The 27,602-nt window shown below is 46.6% G+C and overlaps 1 protein-coding gene across 4 annotated transcripts in view; it reads left to right on the top strand.

Annotated features, from left to right (window-relative positions):
- Positions 1-27,602, top strand: part of LOC118232166 (limbin-like) — a 71,930-nt gene that overhangs the window by 25,043 nt on the left and 19,285 nt on the right. For 2 of the 4 annotated variants that reach the window (XM_035426841.1, XM_035426844.1), the window contains exons 11-17: positions 6,118-6,357; positions 10,290-10,465; positions 14,946-15,123; positions 21,964-22,140; positions 22,794-23,065; positions 23,683-23,899; positions 24,151-24,294. In XM_035426841.1, coding sequence (XP_035282732.1) covers positions 6,118-6,357; positions 10,290-10,465; positions 14,946-15,123; positions 21,964-22,140; positions 22,794-23,065; positions 23,683-23,899; positions 24,151-24,294 — 1,404 coding nt within the window. The remainder of the gene's footprint in view (positions 1-6,117; positions 6,358-10,289; positions 10,466-14,945; positions 15,124-21,963; positions 22,141-22,793; positions 23,066-23,682; positions 23,900-24,150; positions 24,295-27,602) is intronic. The other 2 variants (XM_035426843.1, XM_035426842.1) reach the window with 2 other exon arrangements.

Raw genomic sequence — 27,602 nt, 5'->3', positions numbered from 1 at the left:
ATGCTGGGTTTTTACTGGTAATCTTCCCGATCATCCACTTTTCACATTAATTACTTTGGCTTTTGTATCCTTGGCGCTCCAGTCTCCATGTTTCCCCTGAGCGCATTCAAACGCTCGCTCCCATTCCTCCTCCTCCTCCTTAGTGTGGACCAATCCTGCACCCTGCTCCCGGTTTAAAGAAGACCTCTCTGCTCCCTCATTGGCAGATGCCAGCTAGGGTGAGATGTACTGTGTAGACCATGCCAATCGCCACAAGGGCTGAATGGCACCATATGGAACAAGGGCCTAACTCTGCTCTTGGGGAGTTGGGTGCGCCCAAATCTTAATGACTTAATTAGTGTGATTTCGCCGGAGTTTTTTGGGGGAAAAATTAAGTACAGGTTTTGTGCAAGCCTCTTTCTCATAGTTTATTTTTCTCTAATGGTGGGAGAGAGAAGAGTCGTATACCTTGTATTAGGTGAAGCTACTGTGAACTGTCAATCCCTGGCTTGTTCAAACCGAACAACATGTTTTACTCTGCATGGAAAAACTTTGGGATTGGTCTAAATCTGTGAGTTTATTTTACCACATGGAATCTGCACTCATTCGTGGTTTCAGGAAAATTAAATCTCCGATCTATACTTCCATCAATGGGAAGACGCAAGGAATCCTGTGAAAACGTGTTCCGTCGGTTTATTCGAGCTAGAATGCGTGTTTTCTGAAGCAAGCTGCCACTTAATTTTTACCTGCAGTCCACCAGCTGGACCGGAGAACTGCAAACCGCGGACTCCAGATTGGCCAGCGGAGTCGCTGATGTGCGGTGGGGCGTGGTCGGCCGATCCCTTTCCATCCGAAACCCCCCCCCCCCCCCAGTGACCGTGCGGCCTTTTGTGCAGTCGCCGTTGGGAGTCGTGACTCCACTTCACACTGTTGCGGGAAATGTCACCGCACCAAGGACCAGTGCTTCAGAAAGCCACAGCATCTGGAGAGCCTGAAAGTCTACATTAGATATCGTAACCATGCCCTTTATACACCAGTGGTTTACTGCCATATGGTTCGGGAATGAAATCAGTGTTTACGTTTGTCTTGATTGAATTAGACAAAGCAGGATAAAATGGTGAAGCAAACCATCAGCAAACTCAGCAAAACACGCAAAGTTTGATTGATTGATTTTATTTTGTAATATTTTTTAAAGGAGATGGGCAATTACTGCCGTGCACAGTAATCTTTAAAAACGCTATCCCCAGAATAACGCAAGGAAGTCTCGTGGCCTGTTTCCATCGTTGAATTTTGACTTTCTTTTGGCTAGAAATAGGCAAGGAGCGCGTGGTGCAACTTTTCAGTTGACGGACAGCAGGGGTGGCGGAGACCGGTAGAAGAGAGAAACCGGGGGTTTCCTGTCAAACCGCGAACGCAGCGCCGTCGTCGCCGAGCGCGGCGGCTAATGTGAACCGCCGATGAATCAAACCTACGCCGCGCTGCCAGTCCGCCGCCCCCGCCCTGCCAAATCCAGCCCACCGCGTTCCCCGAGCAACCCCCCAGCCCCCCAGCCGTCAGCGTCGGCCAGCACGCTCACCTCACATGCCCCGGTGCTCGTGGCAGCGTGGCGACGGAACCGACGCTGTTCTGCTGGAAGTCTGTCAGCAGAACGGTGATGTACGCGCTCGTGACCGCCTGCCGGATCTACCTTCTCATTTGTATTATTCCCTCCCCGTCTCTCTTTCCCTTTCTCTGTCCTCCCCTCCCTTTCTCTCGCCCCGTATCCCCCTTTATTTTCCCTCCTCCTGTATCTCCGCTGTGCCGTACGGCTCCGTGCTCGCTGACGGTCCTGCCGCACGCGTCGTTCTTTAAACGGGCACATCCTTTCTGTTAAGATGGCGGCTTGCGTGACTCATTACCGCAGGTCGTTTTTTTTAAAAACCGAGCCTGCTCGAGTTTAACAGTCGGACCGTTCCGGAAAGGTATCGGACACACAGCCGCCTGATCCGTGCGTCCGGTTCCCCGTCCCCGCTCCTCTCCGTACGGCACCCTGTTCTTCAGAGACTCGCAGATCCATCGCGGCTCGCCTTAGCACTTCAAAGTTCATTCGGTAACACCTCGCTGCGCTTTTTAAACGAAAAGTGCGAGTGTTGGAAAAGTCATTTTTTACTTTTCGGCTGTGCGGGGGCAAAAAAAAGGACGGTTTAATGAAAGCCTGTGGGATTAAAATGGTCAGTACAGCGGTCATGAATACCTATAAGGCTTTGGCACACAATTCAATATTAGCTAATCAGAATAACAGTGCTTTCTTTGATGCTTTGCACCGCTCGGTGTCATATAACTGTTGAGTCGATGCCACTGAGTAATTTGGGGAAGAAATTTCATTCTGCTCATGATCATGTCATTCTCCATTATTTCTGATTGATTGTTTGGTCATTCATTGGCTTTGTGTGAATAACCAGCACCTGGGGACACGACAGTCTTTCGTCGATGAAGGTGTTTGGTCCTTTACCTTCTCAGATGTTCTTCTACCTGTTATCGACTACAGGAAGTTTCATAGTTTTCTTTGCACTTTTATGTGCGAAGGCTTTAGAAATGCATCCCTGCGCAAATGAACTGGGAGCTGAGAGGATCGAGCTAATCACAGGGTGCTCAGACTTTCATCACGAAACAAACAGCCTCTGTGTCAGCACAGCGCCTGAGAAATAGTTTTTCTCCGTCATCAATTTCCTGCATCGTTAGCGCCATTCTACATCGTCGTCGGGAACGCGCGATCGCGAGAGTGCTTAATTGGCGTGGAATCTGATCGTATTGACGCGTTTAATCACGGGAAGCACATATCCGGAGCGAGTGTGCGCGAGCTAGTCTGTGAGAGAGAGGGAGAGAAAGAGATCTTGAGATAGACTATTTACTCTCTGCGGTCTCTCTACAGGCCCTCTGACAGCAATGTCTGAATGAATCCTGCAGTCTACGTGCAGCTTGTTATTTTTCTCCGTTGTGAATCAATGGCAGGTTTTGCTTTTCATATCTCCTTATGGGATTGGTAATTAAGCTGCACTGAACAGCCCAACCCCCCCCCCTCCCCCTCACCTAACCTTGTTACCAAATGTCAGCCAAGGATGCTGCGCGTGTGATTACTGTGTGCGTTTCCACATTACGCTCCGGGCAGATGATTCGTCTGGCTGATGGAGCCCGTCGTGGCGAAACGCTAATATCGGCTGATTAACGTCAGCCCATGTGGCCCGAAGGCCTGCAGGCTGGCGGAACATCAGTTACGGGCAGCGGGAGTGGGCTTTCCAGCCAGGCCATTTTGGATACATGCTCAGCAGTCAACAAGATTTCTGTTTTTTCCCCCCCCCGAATGTCTGAATATTTCATGTTCTTCTGGTTATTATGTAAATGAGTGCTCAGTGTTGATGTGCCAAATGTTGCTTTTCCCATGTACTTACTGTATGCCAAGGATCTTAAGCTACTTCTAACTGGAGCTCAGGGTAATTTTTAAAAGGGCCTGCGGAGGCTCTGCTGAGGTCTTTCTCATTGCCCCCCCCCCCCTCCCCACCACCATGACCCAACAGTGACCCCCCTGATCTTCATTCAGCTGCATTTCCCAGCATTCCCTGCTAGCCAATCTGTCCCAGTGTCGCTGCGAGGCTTATTAAAAACGGTCCCAGTTTTCAACCCTCGCGATTCCCGCCAACGATGACCGACCGTTACCCGGGAACACACACAGACCAGTGCCAGCCGTCGCAGTTAGCGGCCTCTGTTAAAAACGCATGACGGCACAAGCCTGATGGACGGCGTGTGTTTGTGTAGTAGCGGTAGGCAGCGCTGGATGGTTCTCAGACGTCATCTCGTACTTCAGTGGGTTCGGCGGTCTGATTCAGACTTTCACCTACAGTTGTCAAGTGCGCGGGTGATTGTTCTCCACCTGAAGTGGTTTTTCAGGCACATCCCATAAAACCACATAAATGTGATAAATGCGCCTATCCCCTGTTATGCAGCATGTAATGGCAGGACGGATGGTTTTAGAATAGAATGGAAGAGAATATATTTCTCCCAGGTGGAAACTTAGGGGCCCGTTAACTACTCGGTTGAGTTAAGTGGTCTCTTGGATGTCGGACCCGGTCCATTTGATCCAACGGTGCAATGATTCATGTGGTGCAGTGGTGGAGGTGCACTGAAGTCTGGGGCTTGTTTGCCACGCCCGGCCAGCTCTGAGGAACAGCCGACTCAATCAGGCAGGTGCTGAGAGCTCTGAAGAGCGCCTTTCCTGTTTATCATCGGATATTTCCCTGACAAGCGCTGACGTACTACAGGTTACCAGCCCCACGCAGCCGGGGTTCTCAGTAAAGGGCGCTATATGGCACGAAATGCGACTGCCTCATCAGAGCCTCTAATATAGGTTAACTTGTCTCTGCGTTGTGGACCAGTTGAATAGAGTCCAGCGGGGTCTTTGAGCAGTTCTGCTTCCACCGCCTAGCGCCTGGTTCCAGAGAGGAAAGAGACCAATCAAGCATTTGGTGTGCTCAGAAGGGGAGTCCTTTATCTGCACAACAATTTGCTTTGTCTAAAGCCGGCGAAATGTTGTGTTTCAAATCCTCTCTGGTGTGTGGCTTTACTTGCTTTTTTTGTTGAGCTTTCAAAGTCATTACACTGCACCAACTTCAGCAGGGCCTCACCAGCACTCTCTCCGATGCATTATAATGTGTTGTATTGTAATGCTTCTCACATTCCAGGACCGTAGGGCTGTGCAACAGCGTATGAATATAAATCATGACTTTTCTCTGCTGCACAGACAGAGTGTTAATGGGCCCTATCCTGTTACAGACACGCCTTACCCATGTTACAGATACACCTTACCCATGTTACAGACGCGCCTTACCCATGTTACAGACATGCCTTACCCATGTTACAGACATGCCTTACCCATGGTACAGACACTCCTTACCCATGTTACAGACACGCCTTATCCATGTAACAGATACACCTTACCGATGTTACAGACACGCCTTACCCATGTTACAAACATGCCCTATCCATGTCACAGACACAACCTATCCATGTTACAGACATTCTGTGTTAAGTCCACACATTAACTGAAATATTTAGCTAAGTCTTCAATTTCCACAAGGAATACCATATGCCTGGTAAATGAAAATTCTAATGTGGAAATTGCAATTTGTCAAGGGGTGACATAGCTCAGGAGGTAAAAACGGTCGTCTGGCAGGCGGAGGGTTGCCGGTTCGATCCCCACCCTGGGCATGTCGAAGTGTCCCTGAGCAAGACACCTAACCCCTAACTGCTCTGGTGAATGAGAGGCATCAATTGTAAAGTGCTTTGGATAAAAGCGCTATATAAATGCAGTATATTTACCATTTACCATTTACCAACTGGTTTGTGGGAAGCACTCACATTTTACATATTGTTAATTAATACAGCTGGATGTTTACTACCCTCAATTTGACATATTAGTACTGCAGCTGGAGACCTTGGTAAATGCCTCACTTCAAAGGCACGACATCACACGGGAATCAAACTTGCGAGCACCTGATTGAGAGTCGTGTTTGGTACCGTCTATGCCGAAATGCTTCCCCCGAACTCTACCTGTATGGGCCCCCGCCCAGGAGCCTTTGGTGTGTGCTCTCTCTGACTTTCACGATATCCGTGGCCAGCTTCAAAAGCGAGCCTGCTCTTTGCTCTTCGCGCGGGTCATGCGCTGCGTCGGCGCGGCAACGCGGCGGTGGGAAAATCCTGCCCTTTCCCTCCGGCCTGCTGGGGAGGCGGCTCACTGACTCATCGGCCGTGTGAGCCAGGAGCCCTCGAGGAGCGTGCCTGGATTTAATGAAGTGAAACAGAATTAGACCGGGCCCTGGCCAAACAGAGTTAAGCCCATGCAAAATAATACCGAACCTCCTCAGTGTAACGTCTGTTTGAAATATCACCACGCAGGTCACGCGTTCCTCTTCTGTTCTGCGGTCTGCGAACCACAAAAATAGGTAATGAAAGATGCTGGTGATCTTGTCCTTCTTTTCCTCACAGTTGGTTGTTTCATTGGTTGGTGAGTTCGTTGATTGACTGACTGGCGGGTGATTGGTTGTCGGTCGATTAGCTGCCTGGCTGGTCGTTCGGTTGATTTACTGAGCTGTGTTTGGTTTCCAGGTGGTCCTGGAGTGCAGCGTCCTCTTGGACAAGCTGCACAAGCTGGATCAGAACCGTCTGCAGCGGAGCCTGCTGGCGCGGCACGAGGAGGCCTCGGCCCAGGTCCAGAGGCAGATCGTGGTGAGGCGCCGCGTGGAGCTGCACAAGATCTTCTCCGAGGAGCTGGAGGAGGCCACCAGGATGGGCGAGATGGAGAAGAACGTGGCCAACGACCTGCTGCACGACTACTTCACCTGCCAGGTGAGATACTGTCTTACAGACATCACCTTTCAGGTGAGTCACTCCCCTCCTCATTACAGACATAGTTCCACTGTCAAGTGCGATTTTGTCTGTCTGATTACAGACATCACCTTTCAGGTGAGTTACTGCCCTCCTTATTACACACATAGTTGTGCTGCACTTGTGGTACCTGCTTGCCATTTTAAATGCACTTCGGTAAGTCAGTTTGGCAAAAGGCATCTTCTAAGTAGTAAATTGTACCTTTCAGGTGATTTACTGCCCATCTATTGATATGTATTACCTGTTCTATTACACACACATTTCACTTGTCCAGTGAGTTACTGCCCATTGTATTACACACGTATTTCACTTGTCGGGTCAGTTACTACCCATTTTATTATGAACATATTTCACCGGTTGGGTGAGTTGCTGCCCATCCTATTACACACACATTTCACGTGTCGGATGAGTTGCTTTTCATTTTATTACACACATATTTCACCTGTCAGGTGAGTTTCAGTCCTTTTTATTGCAGATATATTTCACCTGTTAGGTGAGTTGCTGTCCATTTTATTACAGACATGTTTCACATGTTAGGTGAGTTACTGTCCATTTTATTACAGACTTATTTCACCTGACTACTGTGGCGATAATTCCCCTGCATGGGGATTTAGGTATTTTTTTTACATGCACACACATGCATTGTGTATTTTACACACTTACTGGCAGATGTTTCATGAGTGAGACCCACTTCTCCATCTGGACCCTGCAGTTGCTGCTTGCGCCATTTGCCCGCCCCCCCCCCCCCCCCCCCCCCCCCCGCCCCCCACCCAAGCTGTCTCTGACTCCATCTTACAGGGCGGAAGCAGCATTCCGCTGTGTATTGACTTCATTTTCCTAATTGCCTCCCGGGCACGGTGGCCACGGCACGTTTGTCGAGCGGGCCGCAGTTTAGTTTACTGATTCTGTTCGGGCCGCCGATTAGCGGGGGGAATTTTCCACTCGCGTCGCTTTCGGCGGAGGAACTGAAGGGCCGTCCGGAGGAAGTTTTGAATGCTGAGCGTTTCCGTCGTACGGCACTCGAGTGGGCTTTGGTTAATGAGCCTATTCTTTTATTCATGTGCTGGACCCTCTGTTTTCCTGCAATATTTCAAGTTACCACCATTCCTAAACACATCATTTGGCATTCGCATGTGGCCCCAGTTGTTAAAAGTTTGGGCAACCGCTCTATCAAATTAGTGGGGTTTTTTCTATCCTTATTTTTATTGTCGTGTTATTTTGTGGGTGTTGATTCTTTTGTAGCTCTTTCGGCTGGGAGATGTTTTTATTTCTTAGGACGCCTTTGGTAATTGAAAATATTTTCATCCTGAAATCTCAGACGTAATCTTGAAAAGTGATTATTGTAGCAATGAAAAACGGGCCAAACAAATTGCGCTATAAAAAAGTGTTATTCACTTCCAAGATAATCTGCAAGTCTGAAGACATAACATATTGAGAAGTTAAGGCCCCTGCCAGAGTAATTAACCCTGGTATTGCATCTTCAGAGTAGCCGAATATCATTTGAGTTTCAGTACACCATCCATAAAAATGATCTGTAAACTGCTTTTATTTTTTATCACATACAGTGGGGGCCAAAGGTCTTTGGACACTCCCAAGAACTGATTGTTTTCATTATTTATCAAGGGCCAATACAATTATTGCACCCCATTTACACTTCTTATTCAAGAATACATTATTTTAAAAATAATGTATAAAAAAGGTATTTTTTGAAAGTCAAGAATTGCCTTTCACCTTGATTACCACCTTCACTCTGCTTGGCATTGATTCCACCAGCTTATGCAACACCTCATCTTCCATTTCACTCCAGAATTTTCTCAACAGTTCTCTTAGATGATCAATTGATATTACTTAATGCTTGGCCTTTTCCCTTTTCAACTCCTCCCACAGGTGTTCGATTTGGTTCACATCTGGTGAGTGTGGTGAGAATGGCACCATTGTTCACAGTATTGCATTATTTCTTGATAAATAATGAGAACAACCTGGGCTTGGTTGTGTCCTCACACCGTTGGTCCCCACTGTATCTCTCAAAGCTAACAGAAGTCATAGGGGAAAAGAATACAAATCTTGTTTGAGTGGAATTCAGAATTGGATGCTTTTATCACCCTTAGGGGAAATTCCTCTTGATGTATTTACGGAATTCCAGAAGCACAGCTCTCCACAACAGACGACAGTTCTCAAATATTTACAGTATACAGTCTACACAGTACTATTAATCACAATTTCAGACACTCTTCCTCACATAGCAAGGCAAGAATAAGTGGATTATAATTGCCTTGTGCTTTGTTAATATGGAGAGTTCAGAAGGTATTTTCAAGGCTACTGTTACATAGATCTTTATTTTAAGTTTTAACAAATATTCTTCACAAATACAACAGTACTGTGACTTTTTATCAGCAATGTGAGTTATCACTCTGCGATCGCATGTGTAAGAAATGCCATGCCCCCCAAAGTTAGACCATGTTTTATATTCAAAACGCATTTCAAGCTTTTCTACATGATTTATATCAGAGTGGCATTGACAAATTTCCATTATGGCTGATGTTGATATTGCTTGGGACTGTTTTAAGATGATATTTATTTATTTAAATCTAATGCCTCTGTGGATTGAACTGCTTTTAGCTTCCTCAGAGATAAGTGTACACGATTGATGATCACATCAAAATCTGAATTATATCTGAAATTGCTGCCTCTGAAACTTAGAACAATCCCATGAAATTTTGGAAATGAGTTAAATCGGTGTCTGGTTCTGATGTCTCCTGCTAGCCTTCCTGACCTCCTTAAGACAGACGGTAGTGAAATCAAGGATAAAAACAATACTGGAGGGTTTTTTTAATGAGCATTTTTTCTCTGCAGGATCTGTTTTTGATCATTCTAAGGCTGTCTAATACCTCAGTGTGATGCTCTATGATAAACCCTGTAGGAAGCTCTTTTGTAAGCCCTTTCCACTTTGAGCCTGTTACTGAAGTCTGTAAAGCCCTGAAAGGTATAGACTGTAAAAATTCAGCAGGCCTGGGCAATTTTTCTATTTTAAATCTCAGCACCAGCGCCATCCCCAAAGTGTGGAAACTTGCTTATATCCTTCCTTTATTAAACTGTGGGGATCCCTCGGATGTGAATAACTATCGCCTTATATGGCGCTTTATAAGGAAATATATTTGTGCCGTATATTTTCTTGCTGCTGTAATCTTGGCCAGGTTTCCACTTGTAGAAGAGATCTCGCATCTCAGTGGGACTTCCTGGTTAAATTAAGAAACAAAAAATAAAAAAACCATAATCTGTTATGGATTATATTGCTAGTTATGAGTATGTAAATCATGTACAGAAGCATGGGTGGAGTACGTTCCAGCTCACAGTAAATTGTGATTCATCGGAGGTGGTAACTGTTCATTGGTTTACTAGCAAAGCGTATCCCCAGTGTTGGGTGGGGTATTTTCTTTGTAGGATTAAGGAGCACATTACGACCCTGACAGGTGATGCGACTGTATATTCGAACTGTGTGCTAGCCAGGTTTGGGGTATGTTCTGCTTTTTCATTCAGTTCGCAAAATTAATTGAATTTCATTTAGTGAGTTGTCTAAATTGAAATCCAATTGATCCCAACTCTGGTACCAAATGCGTTCTTAGGCGGTTTTGATGAAGTGGTTTTATGTGCGTTCACCTTAAATCTTGTGGGATTTTGATAAAACCTGTGAGGTATTTATATTCATATGAAGTCTGAGCAATAGCTGTACAACCTGATCCACATGCTGTGAGATTTAAAACTCCAGAGCTCCTTAAAAAAGCAGGTACGTCATGATTTAGCCCAGTGCTTCATGTTTGGCTACTGAGGCAGTGGTTTCTAGAAGGCTGTGACATCATCAGAGAGTGATAGCCTGTGTTGTCTGTCTCTCCCAGGACCAGCTGGAGGAGGTGCTGGATGTCTTCCTGGCCACGCACCGGAGTGTTCTCGGCGAACGCCACGCCCAGAGGCAGTTCCTGGTGCACAGCCTGCAGAGCCTGAAGAGCCTGATCTGCGAGGTGTTTGCCAAGACGTCCGGCCAGGTGGAGAGCTGGTTCAGGGACCTGAGGAGGTGAGGGCCATCCTGGGGTTCCGGGCAAGGTGCCCTCATTTTCCTGTCCTTGAGGGCCACAGACTGCTTGGCGTCACAGTGGCTAAGTGGCATGCTGGGACTGTGCTGCTGGCGAGCTTTGTTCTCTGTTAAACACTGGTAATGTAACAAATTTGATGAACTTTCCATTCTGTGAGTGGACCAAACACAGAAAATTGTGGCTTATTACAAAAAAGCAGTCATGCAGGAACACTGACTGTCAAGGTCAGGCCATCTTAATTGGACCGACACACTGAGCCAGCAATACAGATAATCAGGAGGAGCAAGGGATAGAACCGCAGTCTAAAGCTACCAGTTGCTTTGGATAGTCAGTTTGAATCGCCTGCTTGTCGCTAGCCATGTTATTTCTTAGTATGGTTATATTATGCACATGACTGCATAACATAAAGTCTGGATTGTGTTTGCTACCTTGAAGCTGTAGGACATGCCACTGTACCAGTTATTACCTGAGTGAACTTGCTTTAGATTTCTGTAGCAAATCAAAATGAATGCAAACTGAACAACTCCCTGACATAGTTTTCGCTCTCAATCCCATCACTGCTATTGGCTACAGCACAGTGGAAAAGAAAAGGTCGGAATGTGGTAGAGATTTGACACATTTACAGTGGCAGAACCAAGTAAAGTGTAAATGGAAACACTGTCTACCTTGTGTGTGCTGTGTGCTCAGTATGAGCACAAACTACTCTGTATGGTCAGAAGTCTCGTGAAAAAAATAGTATTGGCTACTTAGCGAAACGTTCTATATCTCAGCTCATATGTACACCAAATGGTCAATCTCATCGAGAATATATGAATATCTTATTTCACGATCAGTAACTTATTTTATTTCAACAAGAATACAGTATAAGTTTTTGAATATAAATTTACCATATGTCCTCTTAAAAGGGTTTCAAATTAAATTTTGCTTGAGATAAAACTCTACCTGCTTTATAAAATGAAATACGAAGTAGGAAGTTCATCAGAGTGGGGAAAGCCTTTCATCCCCTTTGAAGTGAAGGTATTTTATTGACAATAAAAGTATGATATATGAAGGAATTAACATCAAGCTCACTGTGAAGTAAAAGCAACGTGGCTTTTTTTATACGATTCCCTTTCTGGAAACGGAATCTTTTTAATTCAAGATCTTAAGGGGATTACTCCATCATCAAACAAACGCTGACATTTAGGTATAATTTATTTTCATCTACATAGCTCATAGATTATCGTACAAAACACAAAATAATTTTTTTTTTTAATGACATTTGCACATTTGGGTGAAGCATGGGTATTTATTTTGTTGGATAAGTCAGTTTACCTTTTGATCAAACTGAAAGCAGTAATGACGCATCTAAGCATAGTCCGCTGCAGTGCATTTTGGCAAATGCCTTCTGTTGGGCCGCGTGTGGGTAAAGGAGATGCACTGAATCCCTGTACGAAACAGAAGGGTCTGGCACAGGCACACGGACTCATGCAGTCGGCCTGCGGCTCCCTGGCCCTGGAGAGGCGGGGTTACTGTCCTGCCGGGCCCAATGGGGTTCCAGTTGCTCCCGCCGGTTGCCCTGCCACTGAACAACCCCCCCTCCCCCCTCCCCCAGCATGGAGCGCAGTGGGGTGGACAGGGCATTCTGGGAAGAAGAGACAGCCCACTGCGCATTGGCAGAGACAGAGACCGTTCTCCTATGGCTGCTGGTGTTCTGGGGGTCGTTCACCAGTGGCCAGGTACACTGTGGTTCAGTCAGGCCTCTCATTCAGCCAACCAGCTATTGAAGGACCCTGGACATTGATTATGGGTTCCACCGTCAGCACACGCAATGGTCCAGGCCCTGGGCTGCTTGTCACTGCAAGGTTACCGGCTTGATTCCTGGGTGGAGCACTTCCCTTCTAACTCTGAGCGAGGCCCCTTCATTGACTATGCAGACACTTATAAAGGTATTCATGTTTAACAGATAAGTGATGCAGGTCTCAGTGAATAAGCATATGTGCTCAGCAAATGAACGCCAGTAATGTATTTCTTAGCAGTTCTGGATTTCAGTTTATACTTCTTCAACACCACCCCCTCTCCCCGCTAATCTGCATCCCTCCAGCTTTGAGCCCCACCCCAAACATCGCAAGCGCCCCTGTCCCGTCGGACCGTGAGAGATCTCCGGACTGAAAAGTGCTTTTTCACGGCGTCAAAAAATGAAAATCGGACACAAAGAAGATAAAAAAGGGGCGAAGCATAACCGCAACCCCAGCAGGGAGCCCAGTCCAATATCATTCACTCGCAATCATCTCTCTCCTGTCTGGTGCTGCTGATGTGGTGTCATTTTCTGCTATTGTGCATTTCCCATCTCCCCCCCCCCCTCGTATGCATCTTAATGAGCTCAGATGCTCGCTGAATGGAGATGTCTGAGAATGGTTTTGCTGAAGCGAAATTTGTTTCACAGCAATGATGTCTGAGTTTGCCGGGGAAGAAAATGCGGTTGCGTGCGGATATTAATGCTGATGTGTGTCGAGCGCCTGCCGTTCCAGGGACACCGCAGACCTGGAAAGAGCAGAAGCACCGCGATGAGAAATAAAACTCGACCCCACTTCATTCCGGCTTCACGTACGGTTCATACTGGCTGAAGAATAAAAAGAATAAGAAAGAAAGAATAAGAAAATCTACAATCATAAGTGATTTTCTCTATTTAAAATAATATTCCGGGCAATAACAAGGAACTTTAACTTCTGAAACATGACATGAAATTATACAGTACGTAAAGTGTAAAAAATGCGTCTAACATAATAACTGCAGCTAATGAATACTGCCCATTCGTGGATGTGGAATACATTTAGATGAAATTTGTTCCTGTAGATATGGTAGATATGTGTGATAACAGCCAATGCGTCATCAAAGCATTATATATTGGCGTGTGCAAGTCTAATTTAAACTGGACAGTAGGAAAGGAAATTCATACAGATCTGCAGTACAACCAGGGACCTGGACCCCATAATCACCTGATTGGTTGTAGAGAGAGAGAGAGGGTGCAGAAGGGCCTACAGGCCATTGAGCTCTGCTGGGTAGTGGAGCCTGTGGTAGCCTACAAAATGGAGGCTGTAAGAGGGATTCAATTTGGGACTTGTCCACATGGAACAGCCCTTCCTACGCTGTACAGGAGAGTGAAGAGGAGGGGGGGTTCATTACCTCAACCTGACCATGATTTGCTTTGGGGGCAGGCAAGTTTTGTTGCCGTCTTGTTATTGAATAAAGGGAATAACTGAACTCCGCAGATTTTACCCTGGCCTTGATGTGTGATGCATCATAATCCTCCCCTGTGAGCTTCCTACAGATCTGGGTTTGATGCCTTCAGGGAACCCATTTTTAAAACATGTTTTTCATTTTTTGGACAAATACTATCATTTCATCACAGAGATTTTATTGAAGCCTGTTTACAATAACCAACAGCTTACTTCAGAAGAACTCAGAGCACAGAGTAGGGTTTATCAGTGTATGAACTGATTTCTGACAGCTTTGAATCAGAAGCCAAAAAGGAAACTTCAGTACAGTTTCTACCTTCTGATTTTGTCATCATCCGAGTCGTTGGATACATAGAGATATTTTTTCAAGGAGAAATGTACAGGTAATCTTCACAGTGCATGGGGATCCATTTTAGAATGTCCCTTCGGTGGGGGGGGTTGAACTTTATATACCATACTGTTCTAGGCAATAGTGTAAGAGTTTACCAGTGCTAAAGTCTTGCGTTCAATGATGGATTTTCTCCTGACACATTCTGAGTACAAATGAAGACAGCTCAATAACACAGGATTATAATGCATATTCTATGTTATAATGAGCTGGGAATAGGGAGTGTGCAAGAAATGGCCAAGTCTGCAATTCGCAATGGGTCCCCGTATGCGGTTTAAACGCTGTTCTCTTTGACTTTTATCTGAGTCATGTTGCTGACATGGCTTCTGAAGAGACGTCTTAGGAGGTTGAAGACAAAATCCAATAAAATTCTCATCTGAAGGAATCAAAGGCTTTTTCGAGGCCAGGCCCTTATACTGTGGATTAGACCACAAAAAAAGATTCTTGAGAGTATCTGATTGGATGGCCTGAACTTTCCACAAGTGTAACTTGCCTGAAATTTTTTATTAGTTTCTCGTATATCTGAAGCCTATGTTCATCTTGGCTTCCCTAACCCTAACTCTAAAAACTGTTTGCATTTTGAACAGACAGCCATTATAATTTTTTTAATGTAATTGTTGCTTTGCTCTCTTTTTGGTCAAACAGTTTAACATAGACAAGAACCTGAAGAAAATATTAACCATAGCCAGTGACCATTCTGCAGTACAATTTGTTTTGATGTGTAGCCCATTGAATACACTCAGGCAGGACAACTTTTTATGTTCTGGATAAGAGTGTCTGCTAAGTGAATGTAATGCAATGTTCACAATCACTAATTTATATTTTACTAATCATTATATTTTTAACTGCTTTAAGTGACCATCCTTCCCCCAGGGAGGCCAGTGTGGCGGAGGACCAGCTGAACCTGCTCCTGGAGAAGGCTCAGAAGGAGCTGGTCCTGGTGAAGCAGGGGCTGGACGAGGCTCTGACTCGGGAGAGGAGCGCCATGCACTGCGGCCTGGTCAAGAAGAGGAGAGGCCTCATCTCTGACAAAGTGAGTCCCTGCTGACACTTCCCCCAATTCTTCCTCATCACTTCCCCAACACTTCCTCTGCCTTCCCCAACACTTCCCCTGTACTTCCCCAGTAATTCCCCAACACAAACTCAATGATTCCTTAACACACCCCCAAAACTTCCTTAACACTTCCCCAGCACTTCCCCAGTACTTGCTCAGCTCTTCTGCCAACTCCTCTCCTGCATGCACTTGCAGACTTGCCCAGACTCTCAGGGACTTAATGCTGTCCCACGTAGGCTGCAGTGTGTGGTGTATCTGGGCTTCAGGTTTGTTTAAACAAACTGAGTAATGCTGTTATGTCCTTGTGCAAGGTAAAGTACTTAAACCAGACTATGTTATTAGATATTCACGTCGAATAAATGCAAAATTTGATGTAAGCTATGCAGTTCCCTTGGCATAAGGAAGGTGCTAAGCTATTAAGAAAGATGACTCAGTTTTTGAGGAGCTGACCCATAGTCTTCCTGTGGGGGGATCTTCTAAAGCTCTTTCCTGTGTACTGTAAGAGGAACCAGGCTAGCACGAGCCAGAGCCAATCTAGCTGACCCATTACAACACTTGCATTTCTGCCTGTTGCATTACTTACACCTTGAATTGAAGCGCATGGCTTCACACTGTCTACTGGTGTCTTTTCAAATTGAAATGACTGCTTTCATCAGCAGTCCCTGATTATTTTCTGAAAAAAATGTAGACTGCCCATTACCTATACATCTGGGTGTTTGCTGTGATCATTGACAGCAGAGCTCTCCTTCCCCCCTTCTGTGTTTGATCTCTATGGTTTTGGTGCCCATGGCAATAAAAGCAGGGTAACTATGCCGTCCCCACGGCTTGCTTTCAAGTAGGCTTTCATCGGTTATCCTGCAAGGCTGAGCTTAAAAGGGTCAGGGTGGCTAAAAGGATGATGTGGAAGCAGCCTTGAGCGTCAACTAGACAGTCTGAGTCCACTTGTTTTGTGGAAACATCCCAGAGCATGAGCCAGACAACCTGGTTCTATTTGGCATTTAAGCCTTTTTGAAAGACCTGAGAAACCTGGATTCCCAGTACTTAGCGTGAACTTTCTGAAATTTGCCACATGCGCACACTATTTCACTTACACACACACACACACACAAGCACAAGTGCCCACACACAAAAGCAGTCTTTTGATCCTGTAGGAAACTAGATCTAGTCTCTTCTGGTGTTTGCATTGTGGTACTGTTCAGCACTGTTGATAATGGTGACCTTGGTGCTTCTCACACCCCACTGTGAAGTTTTATGAACCCTCCTTTTCGATTGGCCACACCTCAGGAGTGCCGCTTTTGAAAGTCATCATCAAATGCTGAAATGTGAAACGCTGCACTGTGTCGTGATGTGTTTCACACGTGTTACCTTATACGATGCATTATTATTCATTTTCCTGATTGCGTGTCCTTCTGGTGAGACCAGATTTCCACACATGGGGGTGTAAACGACTCTAATCTGCTTTGCATCTGTTCTTTTGTTTTAGCATTACAAACGTTGGCTTGCAAAATTGCTATTGCTGGAAAGAAATGCTTGGCATGTGGTCATTTCATTGATATAAATCCTGAAGGCAATTTTAATAATACCTGATGTGCAGGAACCACAATTGGCTGAAACATAACTGAAGCATAAATTTCCCCCTCCTGGGAAAAAACTGTCATAAATGCAGTTTTCTGAACTCTATTTCCATCTATCTTTCTCCCTAGCCTGTCAAGATGTAGACAAAGGGTACAATTTTTGTTAATACTAAGAATAAATTCTTAGCATCTCATTTAGAGCTTTTGTGTACCTGTTTAATCCCCTGGAGGCCCATTTCCCTCTGAGACTCTTTCACCTGGAGCCTTATTTCCCTCTGAGACTCTTTCACCTGGAGCCTTATTTCCCTCTGAGATTCTTATACCTGGAGACTCATTTCCCTCTGAGACTCTTTCCCCTGGAGGCTCATTAGACTTTTTCCTTTAGAGACTCATTTCCCTCTGAGACTCTTTAACTTGGAGACTCATTTACCTCTGAGACTCTTTCCCCTGGATGACTCTTGATTAGTCCTTAGTGATATTTTACACCTGTGTTTATTTTAGCCAGTTCACTCCATCTCTCTTTCGCTCTGTGTTTCTTATCTTGATCCTTTTGTCTTTTCCATCCCTTATCTTGCCGCTGCCTGTTGAGGTTCACAGTACAGATCTGTTCCCCCGGCAACACAACGGGATGTAAATCCATGGGTACTGTTGTTACGGATACGGGGCTGGGGGGGGGGGGGGGGGGCTGGGCTGGGTAAGTGAGTGTGCGTGTTTTCAAGTGAACTGTGAAGTACTGAATGTTCTATAATATTACTCAGGTGTGTGTGCATTTTTTATTTACTTTTTTGAGTGTTTGTGTATGTGTATACCTGGTGTGGGTATGTGTGTGTGTGTGTGTGTGTGTGTATGTGTGTTTGTGTGTGTACATGTCTGCATGTACTCATGCTTATAGCATGTCTAACCTGACTGTCCTGTCTCAGAGAGGTGCATTGGTAGTGGTGTTTTGGTAAATTCCTGTCCAGTACGCGCTTTAATCAAGTTGAAGGTCGGGGGTGAAATATTATCTTGGGACACTGGAACCTGCAGCCGTGGAGTTGCCTAGCGACAGCAGTGTGTCTGGATTTAAAGAGGGGGAAATTCACTCACACATTTTTGGAAATGGGGGAGTAGGTTTTTGTGGCGAGACATAATTCGCGTAGGTATATTATGCCAGTTTGCACTGGCATTCCTGCAGAGCACAGTTGACAGTAATGCACACTGACACTGTAAGGATTTGACGTGCTGGCGATGTCAAAGGTGAAGATTGAGCACTGCATTGGTCACGGTGGAAGCTGTTTGAAATGTCAGCGAGCGTGGCGGAGGGGTCACCTTTTGCTGGCAGCAGTCCACCTCGCGACTGATTAATAATGCAGGCCCGCCTCTTTAATGTGGAGCGGGCTGCAGGGGTGAGACGTCAGTAGCGCCCTCGCGGTGCGGCTCTGCAGAACAGCAGACGTGTCAAAGGCCAGACACACAGGCCACTGTATTAGCCGCCCGTCCACACGCGCACACACAGGCCACTGTATTAGCCGCCCGTCCACACGCGCGCACACAGACCACTGTATTAGCCGCCCGTCCACACGCGCACACACAGGCATTCGTACCCGCACTGACAGCTCACACAGTCTTACGCATACATGCACTTCAGTGTTGGTGTCTGTTCATTAAATCCACTGCATTCAATTAAATGCATTCAGTAATGTTCCAAGAAAATTTTACTATGCGTGATTTGAATTTCAATTCATTTTTTTAATTGACTAATGTGAAATGAAATTGACCCCATCGCTACAGATTTGCATGCATGTGTACATGTGTATGCACGCCTGTACGCTCACGCACACACGCAGGTACACACACAAACACAGTGGGCCAGCAGGAAGTGAGGAGGGCAAAATGACGCTCCAGTTGGTTGGAGTAGGTGTGTTATGTGGAGTTTGTGGTGTATTGGGTGTCTATGATGTTGTTCTTTCAGACCTGTGATGGTGTTGAGTACAGCATCATCTGCTTTACTGCATTTGTGTGTGTGTGTTTTTGCGTGTGTTTTGCCTTTCACCATTCCTTGGGTGAATGTCCTGAATTCATAGACATTTAATCTCCCTCCTATCAAAGTTAGAGGTTACACTGTAAGTGATGCTCTTTGGCCACGTTCTTACACCATAATCCGAGGATTAGGATTTTATCATGTGCGTCTGCTGCAGATCTACTCTAAATCTCTCTGGGCCTTATTGTTATAATGGCCAATAAAAGAGTGGATTACACTTCATATTCAGTATTCAGTATCACTGTGATGCTTCACTGTACACTTGATACTTCATTATTGAGAGTCACTCCTTGTCACTCTCTGATGAGCTCATGCTGTACTCACTGAAATATTTCACAACACAAAGGTCCAATGGTCTAAAAAAGGCTATACATTGTGAAATGCCACCTCTTCTGGGGTCTGCCCCTTTGAAACACTTTGAGCTTTGAGTCTCAAACGCACTTATAGTGTTGAAGGGCATGTGCAATTCATTTGAACCCTCCAGATCTTATCTCAGTGAGGACTGCTTTGCTCACTGCAGTGAGACGTGGTGCCCAGAAGTAAGAGTATGTGCCAGTGCAGATGAGTTTTTTATGGAAAGATTACTTAAATCTGTTGTTTAGGTTGCAAATTTTGTGCATGCTAAATTTAGCTCAGTGTTCTATCACAGGGAGATGTCAAATCGTGGGTAGGTACTGTTCCTGCTTCAAGATAACTTTCTACCATGGTTATGAGGTTAAGTGATAAAACAACAAAGGACTCATCAAGACAAGGTCAACTCTGCTACTGTTCATTGCAAATGTAGCCTTATGTTTAAATTGCCATGACATAAAGACAAAAAGGTTTTTATTTTGCATTAATTTCTACAACTAATACAGTTTTTAAATTTCCGGCTAGCTATTTCATTAATGAGGATCTGTAACCTACATGGACTCAAGTTTGATTAGGAGATGCATGGTATTATACAGGTATGAACAGATATCAGATGTCAAACCCCTGTAGGCCTGTTTTGTTTAGTTAATTGTATAAAACCAGTGAAGGCATTGAACATTTGGTGAGCAGTTTGCTTATTTTACAAAAGGGAGAGCTGATTCATGCTTCAATTAAAGCTTTAGGTTACTGTCGTAACCCTGGTTCTGTGAAACATTGAGTAGAGAGATGCACCTATGGAGAATGACGTTCAGTCATGACCACCTCAGAAGCAACCAATTGCACCAAGTCTGGCTCTGACAGACAGTAGCGTGTCCAGTGCTAAAGGAGGCTACCGCCCACCTGGAAGAACATATAGGGCACTGCAACGCTACTCCTTGGTGGACATATTCACTTCTCGTACATGGCAAGCAGGGCAGTCTTGGTGGATCTCTCCACTCCATGTTTCAGAGAACCAAAATTATGACAGTAACCCCACAAAAACTTCCACTTCCACTACCTTTGAGCTTCTGTTACTTTCTTTCAGTAATATGTAGAGTAATTCTGTCTCTTGGAAAACAAACTCCTTTAAGAAGAAACCAGGATTATGCCTGGAGACAAAAGGGTTCAAGAATAGGAACCATTTTATTTTGGGTATGTCATTTTCAGGCTTATGTTAAAAAGGAAGGCGCTACAGATGGGGTTAACCATTAAAAAAAATTTTTTTAAAAAGGTTAAGTCTGGTTTGTTTGAATTGCATATACCAGGGTGTCAAATATTACCCAATAATGGCCAGTGTGGCTGTTGGTTTTTGTTTTTGTTTTAGCCCAGGACTACGAAAACCTGATTCAACTGAGTAACTAATCAAGGTCTTCAACAACATCTTGATAAGTAGAATCAGGTGTTAGTGCTGGGATAAAAGAAAAACCTGCACCTGCTTTGGCACCTTCTGGATAAGATTGAACACCCCTGGCACATGCCCGTAAGTTGTTGAAGTGCCATTTGATTGAATGTAGGAGTTTATGCTGAAACTCAAAGAATGAATCTTATTGGATCTGGCAGCATGAAGGTCGCAAGTGCTATCCATATCAGGGGGGTCTCGGTGTTTCTCATTGTTTTACAACTACTGGCGAGTGAATAATGGGGTGCAGTGTGCACATTTCTTTGAAGTGCTTTTCAGGTCCATACCTCATAGCACATGGATGAGATATAAATCTAGTAATATCTCACATGGATTTCGGAAAAAATGTATGTATGTAAGACCATTTAGAATTGCACGTCAATACTTTTGTGCACCAGAATTGGGGTCACATCCATTTAATATAAGTTGAGGAAATGAATTGAAATGCATTTGTACATAGAACATTATGTGCATTGTTCAATTCATTTCCTGAATTGATTGCATTAAAGTGGAATCGACCCATTGCTGTACCCAGGAAAATGTGCATTTTTTTGCAGCCTCATATTCCGAGTAAAATTGTTTGCTTGAACATTGATTCGGAAAGCGTTTTCTCTTGGAGGTTTTTTTTTTTTCGATAAAGAGATTTGGAATAGATTTTTGAAAAGTGCCGCGGTCGAGCTGTTGGTGGTTGTGCAATAAAAGGTTAAGTCGATAACGACTCGCCGTCAGTTTATGTAGGTTGCGGAGTTTGGACAGGCTCAGAGCCAAACGGGTTGTTTACGTGTGACCCTCACCTGTGTGGTCCCAAACATCTACTGCACCAGACCATCCCCTGCTCCTGCTTTTCATTTCCTGTTTTTGGTGATTGGATCTGTGCGGGGAAGTGGTGCAAATCAGCAGGATAAAGGACTCCCAGAGTTCCCACACATTTTTAGAAAAACTGGGAATTTTTGATGCTGTTTTTGGAAATTGCCTACTTGTCCTGGAAAATATTAATGTTTATATATTAAATGTTTTTAATGTATTCCTCATAATAAACCTCCCCTTATAGGCCAAAACCACAGGTGTCCCAGTCTGCGATCGCCATCAGCCCCCTCCCCCCCGAAACAACCTCAATCAGTCTCTCCACCCCCCGAATAAACAGTTTAAATAAACAGCCTTAAAAAATGGCTTAACGGAAATTAACGAAAGCTTCTGAGTGTGCATAACCATCATTTCGCTGAATATCCAGTGGCCCTCTGGGAACTGTAGTGATTATGAGTGGCCGTCTGTTCATACAGTCACGGAGTAGGCGAAATCCTATGCTTCCTCTCCCCTGGTACGGAGTGCTCAGCTGTAGTTGTGCGCATGCCTTTATCTTAGCGCCGTGTAGCCGCAGACAGGGCGGGAGGTGTCTGAGGAAGGGGTTTAACCGCGGCCGCCCCCTCTGTCTCCAGCTTCAGGAGCACAAGCAAAAGCAGAAGGAGCTGTCGGTTCTGTCCAGGACCTGCGAGGAGGGTTTGGACCCGGCCCACTACCTCATCTCCTGGCAGAACCTCCTCATAGCCCAGTGTCTGGAGCTGGGAGAGCTCATCAACAACCTGGATGAGGAGGCGGCTGCTGATATTCGCAAGGTGAGCTTCTACGCTCACACACCCTGACCTATACCTCACACACCCTGACCTATACCTCACACACCCTGACCTGTATCTCATTCACCCTCACCTGTACCGTACACTCCCTGACCTGTACCTCACTCCCCCTGAGCTGTACCACATACTCCCTGACCTGTACCACACACTCCTTGACCTATACCTAACTCACCCTTACCTGCACCTCACTCACCCTGACCTGTACCTCACACTCCCTGACCTGTACGTCACACACCCTCACATGTACCTCACTCACACTGACCTGTTCCTCACACACCCTCACCTGTACCTTATTCACCCTGCCCTGTACACTACTGGTTTCAGAGATCATCTTGCTATGGTCCTTCAGTATTCATACATGTCCTGCTGTCAGCATGTAAGATCAGAAGCTGACTGGTTATGCATAGTGCAATCCTCTGAGACCCAACTTCAGAGCGGCAGTTCATTATCCAGAGCATGGTGGGAATGGGTATTTGGAGGTTAAACCAAAGCGAGCTGAAGGTGATGAAATCAGAGAGCAAACAGTGTTGAATTATTGACCAGCGAATCAAAAGCCTGGAGAACCTTTCTTGTTTGTTAAGCTATAGACTCTTGACCTTGCGCCTCTGACCTCTGAACCCCGGCTCCCCTTGCAGGTCACCATGCGGGCGATCCACAGCGCGGTGGCGGAGGTGAAGGCCCTTCAGCCGGGCGCGGCGCAGGCGCTGCTGGGCCTGGGGGCGCCGCGCTTCCTCCTGCAGCCGGAGCTGGTGGGCGGGGCCATGCCGGAGGCGCAGGAGTGGCTGCAGCAGGAGGGCAAGGCGGCCGTGCGGACGCTGCAGAGCACGCGAGACGCGCTGCAGGACTGCATGGAGCTGGAGCTGCAGGAGCAGCAGGCCCTGCGACAGCGCGGCCGGGCCTTCTTCCAGTGAGTCACCCGCCCCCCCTCCCCCCCCCGCGGGACCCAGCTTCACGGTGCCGAGTGCGACACTCAGCCTTTTAGCGAGCTTCGCGAGCCGCGGAAGGCGTCCGTTGTGTTTTATTTACGCCGCTACACAGCAGGGTTTCCTTTGGGAAAGAGTCCAAGTGTGTAACATGGAGAAGTTTACAGTATGGTGCGGTTTCTCCTTTGATGTGATGTCTGTTGATCGTAGTCTTGATTCTTGATTGTTGTGCAGCTAGGCTTTCGGCTTTGTTTTCAGGCCTCACAGACAGCAGTCGACGGTTTGCAGGATCAAAGCTCTGATTGCTGTTTTAAAAAATAAAAAAAATGTCTCCCTCCTTGTGTTTGTGTATGTGCGTGTGTGTATGTATATATGGTGCATGCATGTGTATATGTTTTATGTTTTTGTGCGTGTATGTGTGTGTGTGTGCGTGTGTGTGTGTGTGTGTTTGTATGTGTGTGTATTTGTGTCTGTGTCTGTATTTGTGTTTTTATGTGTGTGTGTGTATACGTTTGTGTGCGTGTGTGTGTGTGTGTGTGTTTGTGTGTGTATTTGTGTGTGTGTCTGTATTTGTGTTTTTATGTGTGTGTGTGTATTGCAGGGCTCTGTGCGAGGCACAGCTCACTCTCTCAGAGGAGGAGCTGCTGCAGATGAAGCTGGAGTTCCAGAAGTGCATGTCCAGGATGGACCGCTGCCTGGTCCTGCCCCGCGCCCTGTCCCGCTCCAGACTGCAGGCCTTCCTGTCCCAGTGGAGGAAGGAGGCCCTGGAGAGATCCGAGCTTGGCCTGGCAGCGGCCCCGCCCGGGAAGCAGGCAGAGGTCAGTCAGTGCTGCCCCCTGGTGTCCAGGAGGACCATACAAACGCTGAAGAACAGCATAACGCTCTAAAACGCTCTTCCTCTTTCACAAAACTCCGCTAGCAGACACCAGACTTATAAAATGCTGCTGAAGCGTGTTTCCCATGTTGTGCCGTGTCCTTCAAACGGAACGCGAAATCGCAGCCAGTGCATTATGCTGACTGAAGCGTTTCCCTCGGGCGGCTTTTCACGTCGCCTCGGCTTTGTTGACAGAAGAAGCCCAGAGTGAAGGTGGCAGCCCCAGAGCACAGGCAGAGCCCAGACCTGTCAGATCTCCTGCTCTTCCAGAAACAAGCAGAGGAGAAGATCCGGCTCTACGAGCAGGAGAAGGAGATGGAGCGCACCGCCATGAAGAAGGTACTGGAAGGAGAGAGGGATTGAGAGAGGGAGGGAGGGAGGGAGGGAGGAGGGATGTGGAGGAACGGGAGCGTGTCGAAAGATCAAGAAAAGAAGACGGAGTGGCGCTATATTGCTAGCGCGAGCTTGGCTACGTGTCACCCGGTTTGTGGTCTGCGGGAGCCGTTGAGCTGCGGCGTGTCATTTCCTGTTAGATTTCTCTGGGTTGCAGTGACGTGCCCCACGTTCAGCTGCCGGATCGGGACCTTCCCAGGGCTTGTGTCAGCCAGCACCTTCCGCTGGGTGGCACGCGATTGGCCCCGGCAGCGCTCGGTGAGGCGCGGGTTCTGTGTGCGAGGTTTTTAAGTCACAGTCTGATCATGAAAGAGCAGCTCCTCCTGTCAGTCAGGCTCCTGTAGCCTGCCTGCGGAGTTCTCTGTTCCAGCACTTTAACAGCAGGCCTCGCTCAGTCATCTGTGGGGCTGAAGGGCGGAGACGGTCGGCCACGCAGGTTCAGGAGAGAGCGCGTGCTCGTCTGCGTTAGTGACAGACAGCGCCAGGGGGAGGAGACAGGCTGACGAAATACGAGCGGACGCACGAAATGTACAGATCAAAAATGGCGTAAAACTGAAATTCACGTCGCGTCTGGCGAAGCTGTTTTTGCGTAAGCCCCTGATTGTGCCTTGGCTACTCTCAAGTAGAGGAGGTCAGGAGAACCGTGTCTAAGAGAACTCATTTGTGACTTTTCTCTTCAGGAAATGTTGAAGGACTGGACCTTGTATCTTCTATGACAGCTTGCCATTTTCCCCCCACAGCGCTGACCTTCCACCCTGACGGTGGAGTGTAGAGCTGTTAGTCATCTCTCTGTTCCCTGCTGTGTGTGCGTGCGTGTGTTGGCGTGTGTGTGTGTCTGTGTGTGTGTGCGTGTGTGGGTTTACGTGTGTGTGTGCATGTGTCCGTTCATGTGTGTGTGTGTGTGTTGGTGGATGTGTGTGTGTGTGTGTCTCTGTGTGTGTGCGGGCGTTTGTGCGTTTGCGTGTGTGTGTTGGTGGATGTGTGTGTGAGTGTCTTTGCGTGTGTATGCGTGCGGGCGTGCGTGCACGCGTTTGCACGTGTGTGTGTATGTGCATGCATTTGCGTGTGTGTGTGTGTCTTGCGTGTGTGTGCATGTGGGCGTGCGTCCGCGCGTTTGCGCGTGTGTGTTTGTTGGTGGGTGTGTATGTGTCTCTGTGTGTGTGTGGGCTTGCGTGCATTTGCGTGAGTGTATTTGTGTGTGTGTGTCTCTGCGTGTGTGTGGGCGTTTGCGTGTGTTTGTTGGTGGGTGTGTGTGTGAGTGTCTTTGCGTGTGTGCGTACGTGCATGCATTTGCGTGTGTGTGTGTGTCTTGCGTGTGTGTGCGTGCGGGCGTGCGTCCGTGCATTTGCATGTGTGTGTGCGTGCATGCGTTTGTGTGTGTGTGTGTGTGTGTGTTGGTGAGTGTGTGTGTGTCTCTGCGTGTGTGTGTGTGTGTGTGTGTGTGGGCGTGCGTGCATTTGCGTGAGTGTGTTCGTGTGTGTGTTCATGTTCACACAGTGATTGTCAGGTCCTTTCTGTATTGCAGTGTGGTGTAGAGGGGAAGGTTAAGTGTGGTGTAGTTGGTGTTCACAGGCCAACAGGCATTAAACCGTACAGTGCACCCCTGGTCAAGCAGACTCTAGAAAAAAGGAAGGAGAATTGTGAAAATTGAGCTGTTCTCACATATTAAAGATTACAGGTTTAGCCGTTCCAAGGGTAGGTCACTATCATTATACGTTTGAAAATGAATCATTTCTTGTGGAGAAAGCTTGAGTTTTACTCAGTGATTTGAGAGAGGAGAATATTTAGGTTTTGTTACTTTAAAGTTCAGTCCGGGGAGCCATAGATTATAATGTTTCCTGTAACCTATGCTGGTCATCACAGAAAAGGTCAAATGTATTGAACGTAAATGCCTAGTTTGTCACCCACACAGTTTATTTTTGGTGCCAAGAATGTGATCGAGTTATTCAATGGTAATAACTGCAGCCCTGGAAGGATCTCCCGGTTTGCCACAGGCGTCGTGTCTTTCAAGGTATACGATGGATGTCTGAATTTATCAATGGTGATATGACTGTTATCGCTAAGAGTCCACTGTGCAGATCGTGGCCCAGGTAAAGAAGGTCTTGGCCCATGTGAAGTGCCATCTCTACGCTTGCAGAACATCGGGTCAGAGAGGTTTACGTTTGATGAAAGAAGGCTTTCTGAATGTTGGCCGCAGTCGAGGAAACGGAAATGCAAACATAGCCGCGGCGGAGGTTCTTCGCGGTGTTCACAGATTTTTCCTGACCACCATGCAATGACACCTCCTTGCAGAGCGTTGGCACAGACACAGACTACGCGCTGCAACGCTGCTGAGATGCTAAGAGAACGTTGTTCTCCGTTAGCGTCCGTCGGTGCTGCTACGTCACGGCCGTCTTCAGAGTGACATCATCGCCGTTTTTATTTACCGGAGCAGATGTTCGTTTCCCGGGTGACTGACCCAGCTTATGTCTTTCTGCGTGTTCTCAGGCCTAGAGCACTTCCTAGTTAAGCTCTGCTCTAGGGTGCAAAGGACATCTGTGGTCAGGGCCTTCAACCATTTGAAGAGTCTCTTTTTTTGAATGTTTTTTCCTCATTCTAAGTCAGTGTTCTAGAACTCCATTGCTGTTAGTTGCCAGTAGTGATTGCTACATCAGCATTAGAATCTTCAGTGAAGAACATTCTAATCACATGTTTGTGACCTCACACATCAAAGGGTTAAGCCCTGGGGATACAGGCATGACTCCTCACTGCCAGTCTGACCAGCCAGCACACCGGCACGCCATCTCTGACCGATCCTTCCCGTCCTCTCCTGTGAAATCCGCTGTTGAACAGTCTCGGCGAGCAGCGACACATCGCGCTTGAGCTGGGACCCAGTTCGTAAGAATTGGAAATATTAAATTCTTGCAGAGAGGAATTCCCCCCCCCCCCTCCCCCCTCCCCCCATATTCATCATTTATGACAGCTGGGACTTTGTTAAGGAATGACGAGCAGCGGAGGCAGAGCGTTTAATCGCCGCGGAGCTACGGCTAAACGAAATGCTCGATTTGCATAGCTAATGAAGGCGTTTTATTTTTTATAATAAATCTGCTGGCCTACGGATCCGTCTGATTGGAGGAATGGCGCTAAGATCTGTGTAATACATGAAAAGTGCTCCCTAAAACAGGGTACTGAGCAGGAGTCACCTACGGGCAATGGGATCCTTTAAGATGGAGGGCTGGTGGCGGAATATTAGTGAGCTGTCTATAACCGTTTTT

The sequence above is a fragment of the Anguilla anguilla genome, chromosome 7 (assembly GCF_013347855.1).
Source record: "Anguilla anguilla isolate fAngAng1 chromosome 7, fAngAng1.pri, whole genome shotgun sequence".
In the NCBI taxonomy this organism is placed as follows: domain Eukaryota; kingdom Metazoa; phylum Chordata; class Actinopteri; order Anguilliformes; family Anguillidae; genus Anguilla; species Anguilla anguilla.
Note: the sequence above shows the minus strand (reverse complement) of the source record. Positions and strands in the feature narration are given on the sequence as shown.